The following is an 8,420-nucleotide window of genomic DNA, read 5'->3' as shown; positions in this document are numbered from 1 at the left end:
CGTTACATGGAAGGAGAACTCCAGAGAACCAGGGATGGTCTACCTGGTTACTTAGAGCACTAATCACCACATGCATGTGAGGAGAGTATCTGAAACGAAAGAAACACCCAAAAAGATTAGAAGGAACCACAAGGATAAGAAACATGAAAAACCAGACCAATATATATCACAATCAAATTGTTCAAAATCTTAAAAACAGCAAAAGTAAAAAAACCAAAAAATTAGACGTAGAAGAACAAAGATAATAACAACAGATTTCCTGTGTGAAATAAAGTTAGCAAGAAGATAGTGGAACACCATGTTTAAAATACTGAAGAAAAGGGGTGCCTGGGTGGCTCAGTCGGTTAAGCGTCCGACTTCGGCTCAGGTCGTGATCTCACAGTTCATGAGTTCGAGCCCTGCGTCGGGCTCTGTGCTGACAGCTTGGAGGCTGGGGCCTGCTTTGGATTCTGTGTCTACTTCTCTCTGCCCCTTCCCAACTTGTGCTCTGTTTCTCTCTCTCTCTGTCTCTCAAAAACAAACATTAAAAAAAAAAGTTAAAATACTGAAGAAAAAAATGTTAAGCCAGAATTTCATACCCAGTGAAAGTATCTTTTCAAAACTAATGCAAAATATAGACTTTCCTAGACATATAAGCTGAAAGAATCCATTGCTAGCAGATTCGTACCAGAATTATTTAAAGGATGTCCTTCAGGCAGAATGAAAAGGATACCAGAAAGACATATCAGCACAAAATAACTGCAGAGCACTAGAAGTGGTAACTACACAGCTATACATATAAGATTTTTTCGTCATTATTTAGGTTGATTTAAAGGAAAGCTGACTTTAAATAAGAGAGTAGTAATGTGTTGTGAGATTTATGGTACATGCTATTTATAAGTAAAGTGTGAAAAATTGCATAAATACCAGGAAGGGGAAAATGGAAGGTTCTTGTACTAAGTGTGAGGTGTTTATAATAAACTTGTAGGTACACTGTCAAGAGATAAAAGAAATCTCCAGGCCCGGAAGGTTTCACTAGAGAATTTCAACAAAAATTTAAAGTAAAAATTAATGCCAATTCTATACAATTTCTCCCAAAAAAACAGAAGAGGAGAAAACACCTCCCAATTCATTTTATGAGGTCAGTATTACCCTGATACCAAAACCAGACCAAAAAATGTACAAAACAAATTAAATAGCAAAACTTCAAGCCAATAACCTTTATGAATACAGATAAAACAGTAACACAAAATATGCTCTCTGGCCACAATGGATTTAAATCAGAAATCGATAATAAACACATCTAAAATATTCCTGAATATTTGGAAACAAAATAGGACACTTGTAAATAAAATGCCATGTTAAGCCTTTTCATGTTTTCTCATTGCTCTTACTTAAACCAACTTTACATTACTTTTTAAAATTTAATCATTTAATTACTTAAAAGGTCTCCAAATATTTACAAATGTATCTGAAAAATAACACACAGATGTCTGTCTAAATTAATATTTACCATGAATAAGATGATGCTACTCTCTGTGGTGCTAAGCATTTCAATAACCAGTAAATAAGTCAGTAAACTTGATATTATTTACTGATAACAATATTTTAATTATCACTTATCAAAGTATAATTTGGCAGTAAAAACCACTTTTCACAAAGACATTACAGGTAGGTCAACAAATCAATCTTGATTCATTCATTTTGCTTCTCCATTTCTCCTGGAAGCTTTTGAAGTATCCATGACTTCAGTTTTTCTAGCTCAGCTTTGCTGAGCTCATGGTAAACACCTGGGAGACTATGAAACTTCGTGCTCACTCTTAGGGACTTTAACACGGAGTTTGTCTCTTCACCCCAAGAATGAGGAACTAACTCATCTGCAGTGCCATGACACTGGAATAATTCAGGGAGTACACCATCACTTTCCTGAAGAGCCTGAAGAACAGGATGTACAAATGGAAAAGTTTAAGAAATTCATTGATGAACACCATTCTTGGAAATCAGACAGGGCAGAAAACTTCCAATATTTAAAGGGAAAGAGGCAGTGGTGGTGTGGTCTAAGGTGCACACTGGTGGTCCTGGACTGGGGGCTCGGCTAGTTGCTGGCACCAAGTGAGCTATGGTTGTACATGACCAGCACTGACTCCATACAGGACCGTCTCAAACACAGTCGAAGCATTTCCTGAAGAAACCGTGTGACTCTGTAAGACAAACTTCTTTACATAGAGAGTGGAGAGAGGGAGGAATGCAGGCACCATCAAGAGAAAAATTACATTCTAGTTTTCATTTCTGTATCTGCTGTTTCTAATTCTGGTATGAAGTTACAACACTATAGTATCGTTTCGTATATTAGCATATTGCTATGAGACAGGTGTCGGGAATGTAATTGGTCATTTGTTTCGATTATGTTCATGACATAAAAAAACAAGCCTGGCTATGATCATCTCTATTTTTATTATGTGTAAGGGATACATATGATTTTTATCCTTTCCTCTTGGACACCATGCTTAATAATATTCTTTCTATGGTATTTCCTGAACATTAATGACCAGCTGGAATTAATATTCATTACGACTAATTGGGGATGGATTCCCAGGAGTGCTCTGTGCATCGACTGCAATTGCTTCATGATCAATTTTGTTTTAGTTTCAATGTGTGATTATTTCACGCTTTTTCTGGTTTTGTTTTGTCTTTAAAATCTGGAACTTACCTGGTACACAGCAGATGTTTTATTCAGAAAACTAGAAAGAGCAAATACTCCTGCCACATCTTGATGATTTCTGTACACTAAATGCATTGCCATGCACCCTCCCATAGAAAATCCTCCTAAAAGAAGCAAAAATTCACTTAATCAGAAAAAGCCAGAATATATGCAACAATAATTCAGAACAAGATACATCTGGGCCAATATTCCATGCATGTTTTAAAATATTTGGAGACACAGTACGAAAAAGAAATTTAGTCTACTTTAGATCTCATTAAAAAAAGGACCTGCAATGCGTAAACGACACGGGCTCATCTGTCATCACTGGTAAGGAGACTTGTTACAAAAAGAGCTGGAATTAAACAAAGAAATCATGTTCAACGAGTAAAAATATTTACCATAGTTCAAAATATGAGTCATAGTACAAGTGTTATTTGTTTAAACATCTAGTGTCTACTTATATTTTGCTTATACTTGTGTTACAGGAGTCCTCACTGCAACTAGGATTAATAACATGCATCTTTCTGTCGTTCTTGCCAAGCTCTGAGCCCCATGAGGAGTTAAATTCCCAGTGTCTGCCATATAATAGATGCTTAGCGATTTTTTAGGGAGGATGATCAAAAATCTGGTGAGCCAGTTAAAACATCTCTAAATTACAATGTCGTTTTGGAAACTGATTTGTGATGGTATAATTAAAAACGTACTTACCTATATAAACTTTCTCAAAGTTAAAAAAATAATTTACTCATTTAACAAACTTTTATTGTCTTTTATGTGCCAAACACTGTGCTAGTCACTAGAGATATGCAGTCTAAAATACACGGTCCTGTGCTCCCTTCGGTAGCACATATATGAAAATACATGGGCCCTTCTCCTCAAGGGGGCACCAGAGACATTACAGGATATGGAGACAGGTAGGTGACCTGGTGACCCAACTTCAGGGGAGAGACCAGGGATGCTAGTCCCCAGTTTGAGTGAGACTTAAAAGGCATCTTATTTACATTTTATGAGAAATAAATATAGAAAGTGAATCACACAGCTACACTCTTATGGAAATACAAGAATATACACGGGTGCAGAATCCAGATCTCGCTTCCAGCCTCCTGCTTTATTTCACTTAACAAAGTGTAAAGCTGAGTCCTTAGAGACTATAAATTTGAATTTACCACAATCTACTTTTACAGATGAAGTGAACGGAGGCCCAAGATTAGGTGACCTGCTTAAGGATGTACCCCTAATTTTAGTTGTAAACCAGGACTTTTGGAATCTAGATTGCTTGCAACAGACTTTAATGTGCTCTCTACTATCTTCTGGTATTTATTAGAATAGAACGGCTTTTAAATTTTATTTATGTATTTTTATATTTTATTTATTTACTTAATAATATTTAATAGTATTATTGGGCCAACCGACAGTATCATTTTGGACCCAGGATACAATGTGTGAGTGACGATTACGAGGCTTGCAAAGTCTAGATTTTTGAGAAGCACATAATATGTAAATAATTACAGTGTATGATAAATATTACATCTGTGGTTTTCAACATACCAGAGGGAAATAATAGGGTCTCATCAGTAGCAGAAGTGCACCATGGAGGAGAACCACTTGAAAGGCTCTTTCAAAATAGCCCCCACACCAGCCACAGATGCAGATATGGTTAATTAGAGATCACAAATGGACTTGGCAGGGGCAGAGGCAGCACACACATCTTAAAATTGACTGTGAAAGTTGCATATGTGCCTCAAATTCCCAAAAAGGTTAAAAACCACTGGGTTCCGGGGTGCCTGGGTGGCTCAGACAGTTAAGCATCTGACTCCTGATTTTGGCTCAGGTCCTGATCTCATAGTTCACGAGTTCAGGCAGAGTTGGGCTCTGCACTGACAGTGCAGAGCCTGCTTGGGATTCTCTCTCCCTCTTGCTCTGCCCCTCTCCCGTGAGCATGTTCTCTCTCTCTCTCTCTCTCTCTCTCAAAATAAATAAACTTAAAAAAACAACACTGAGCTCCATTACCTACGAACGTGCACATTAATGAACCTTTGCCATGCTCCACGTGGCTATGAAGACCTTACCGCAGACAAGACTAGTGTTTCTGGGGAACATTCACTGTTAACTAAGCAGAAAGAATTCTAAACTTCCTGGGTTGTGCCACCGTTCTAGTTACAGACTTGTCTTTGCTTCTCAAGATTTTCTATGTAATACAGTACGTGGGTTATAAAGCAAACGCTTCTTGAAATACAACTGCTATCATGTTTTCATTTATTAAATATAAATTATTTCTCTAGATTGGGCCTTATTAAGCATTTGCATATTACAGATTGAAAAACTGGTGGTGCAATCTTTGAGGGTAAGAAACGGTTCTTTCTTCCAGCATCACGTGGTGCTTGCGAGCTCATGAGGGAGCTCAGCAAAGTGTCTCCACCGTCTGGTGCACACGTGCTGACAAGCTGGCCTCCCCACTGCACGTGCCCCCGTGGTGAGTACAGTGGCTGCTACATAGTGACAACTCAATAAAGTCTGTTCAGTTAGAAACCATGTATTACGGGGTGAAAATAATACAAAGTTTACACACGTCTCTTACATTTATCGTATTTAAAAATTTGTTTTTAATGTTTTTATTTATTTTTGAGACAGAGAGAGACAGAGCATGAGCAGGGGAGGAGCAGAGAGAGAGGGAGACACAGAATCCGAAGCAGGCTCCAGGCTCTGAGCCGTCAGCCCAGAGCCCGACGCGGGGCTCGAACCCACGGACCGCGAGATCATGACCTGAGCTGAAGTCGGACGTTTAACCGACTGAGGCACCCAGGTGCCCCAAATTTATCGTATTTAAAAGGACATGATGCATTTTCTAATTCAAAGTCTGGAGGGAGAGGACCACGTGGAAGTAAAGGAAACTGAGTTCTAATCCTACCAGTGACACTCTCGCCGAGTGTCTTTAGGTAAATTATTTAAAACCCAGGATCTCATTTCCAGTAAGATTAGATAATTGCACTAGATGATCTCTAGGGTCTCCACCAAGTTTTTAAATCTATAATATATAAATGCCTCATAATCACGTGTAAAAGTTGAAACAGCAAGGACTTTCAAAGTTTACAGAGCTTCTGTAAAAACAGACGCCTACTTTAAGTTTGAGAGGAAGAATCCGTATCTTCCAGAACACAATTTCAGCCTTCTGTAAAGTTCACAGAACCAGTCTCAGCAAATGCGTTCTTTGCTTCATCCCTTCAGATCCCCCCTTTCTCCAATTTACTTATAAAATGAAATTCAGGGTTGCTTATAATCAAGCCCACTCTTAACAATAAAACTGCATCTCTAAAATGAGGGCGGAATGTGAGGGAGGCGAGATGGGGCTGCTGGAAGAATGAGAGATAAAGAACCAAAGAGAAGGAGGGACACAGACCGTGGTACGGGGGAGCAGCAGCAATTAGGGGAATGACTCGACTTCCAACTGCTCCCCTGTAGCAAGACAGCATTCTTTAACAGAAGCGATCACGCCAAATCACACTAGAAGCTTTTCCTAGCGCTGAACTCCTGGGTGGAATTTGTCAAGTAGGTCTTTATTGAACATAAAACTCAAAACCAGACGTTTTACATACAGCCACTTCTGCTCTTGATTCTTTTATAAAAAGTCCGGGACATAAAGAAAACATTCAGTGGTCTAATAAGGTTCATGTGAACAGGGTTTTGTGTCTGTTTTATTCACTGATGTACCCTCCCTATGCTTAGAACAGTGCCTGGCACATAGTAGGCACTTAAATATTTTATCAAATCAGTGAATAAATGTAATTGTAGTCCCATAAGAGTATTTCTGTAAGGGGACAAATTTATATCATCAGGAAATGTAGCTATCTGGTGATCGGACTTGACATAAAAGTAAAGCTTAGAAAATGCAGGAGTGAATTGTTAGGGTGCCCCAGGCTAATGATTCCTAAATCTGGCTCCTTGAAAACAGAGATTCCCAGACTCAGCCCTAGACCCACTACCGCAATCTCAAAGCCTATTTCTAATTTTTAAAAGCTCTTATACCCATAAATCAAATGTATGAGAATCACAATCTTAGAAAAAATCAATAGCTGTAAAGCAGACAATTCAGCCTTAGGTAAAATGGGTAAGAACAGAAAGTGAAAATATGGCCATGATTTACAAGAAATCCCTATGTTATAGATACCAAGGCTGTAGGAACAAAGTTTTTATTTTTTGGAGTAATTCAACAGCTTGAATTATATTTTTGCCAAATGTACCTAAGGAACATATTAAATGTGACCAGCGTGACTAAGGAACTAAATGTTTAATTTTATTTAATTTTAACTAGCTTAAATTTAAGTTTAAATAGTCACATGTGGCTAAGGACTATCATATTGGACAATGAAGTTCTAGGTAATCTCAGCTGCACCAACAATCGAAAAAAGCTTCAAAATTCATAAATGGAGCAAAAAGAAAATATTTCATAAAAAATATTGAGGCTAGGATCATTAAATGTGAACTTTTAATATGATAAAGATTTAAAAATCACATCACAAGAGGGGTGCTTGCGTGGCTCAGTCGGTTAAGAGTCCAACTTCAGCTCAGGTCATGATCTCATGGTTTGTGAGTTCAAGCCCCACATTGGGCTCTGTGCTGACAGGTTGGGCCTGGAGACTGCTTCGGATTCTGTGTCTCCCTCTCTCTCTCTGCCCTTCCCCTGCTCACACCTGTCTCTGTGTCTCAAAAAATGAATAAACATTAAAAAAAAAAACTTTTTTGATAACAAAAATCACATCACAAGATAGAATTTGAACATACGATAAGCAAAAACAACTTTATTGAAAAAATTTTACAGATTAAATTCCCCCCTCCATCATTTCATTTTTATTGATCAGAGAAACCTAATTACTTTGTGTGGTTTCAGAGCCCCTAGATGAAACCAGTCTAGTAAGAATAAAACCAAAAGTAAGAAAGAAAACATTTTCCCACATATGATATATCATTTTGAAGAAACATAAATGCATCCTGCAGACATTTAACCTCATGTTTAATACTCATAATTTACAATGAAAATAAATGTACTCATTGAAATCTTATTATTTAAAGATTTAATCTAAGTCCTTTGCCCAATTATAATCTTGTGAGGTAATCTGCAATTTCTCACCAGCCATCTTTGACAATACAATCACCTTTAGCATCACATTTTACTATGAAAAGGGACTTTGTGTATTTTTTCCTAATAGAAGGAAATTTAACACAAAAGACTAGTTATTTGAATTCAATTTCCATCTAAATGACTAAAATGCAATATAAAATATACTGTTCAATAAGTAAATACCAAATAGTAAACTCATTGTAGGTAACGGTTATAATGTATATTTATAGTTGCTGGCAAGGTATTAAAACGTCAAGAGTTAACATTTCAACATACATTTAAGATTAACAAGCTGAATAAAACATGTTAAAAAAATAATAAACCTAGCTTTTATGAACTCTTTAAATAAAATAAAACAGAAACAATGTATAAAAAACTATACTGGGAAAACTAGTCTATCTGAAAACAAAATCCAGAGGAAAAAAATACTTATAATTCAAGTTTACCATCAATTGAATAGGATTTTTAAAATGTAATAAAATCTACCCTCCCTACAAATTTCAACAATTCTTCCATTTAACTTATGTATTATAGTAATTCAGACTGAGCTATGATAAAGTCTCAAAGAATTGGGGAATATATATTTATTTGTAATTTTCCTCCAATACAAAATTTACAGGG

The 8,420-nt window shown here is 36.9% G+C and overlaps 1 protein-coding gene across 2 annotated transcripts in view; it reads right to left on the bottom strand.

Annotated features, from left to right (window-relative positions):
• Positions 1 to 535: 535 nt before the first annotated feature.
• LYPLAL1 (lysophospholipase like 1) overlaps positions 536 to 8,420 on the bottom strand; it is a 38,519-nt gene continuing 30,634 nt past the window's right edge. Inside the window, exons 4-5 of one of the 2 annotated variants that reach the window (XM_015535387.2) lie at positions 2,690 to 2,805; positions 536 to 1,914 (exon numbers count right to left, since the gene is read on the bottom strand). In XM_015535387.2, coding sequence (XP_015390873.2) covers positions 1,675 to 1,914; positions 2,690 to 2,805 — 356 coding nt within the window. In that variant the 3' untranslated portion in view covers positions 536 to 1,674. The other variant, XM_042976362.1, reaches the window with a different exon arrangement.

The sequence above is a fragment of the Panthera tigris genome, chromosome F3 (assembly GCF_018350195.1).
Source record: "Panthera tigris isolate Pti1 chromosome F3, P.tigris_Pti1_mat1.1, whole genome shotgun sequence".
NCBI lineage: Eukaryota > Metazoa > Chordata > Mammalia > Carnivora > Felidae > Panthera > Panthera tigris.
The sequence above is the reverse complement of the archived record's forward strand: the minus strand, read 5'-3'. Positions and strand labels throughout refer to the sequence as shown.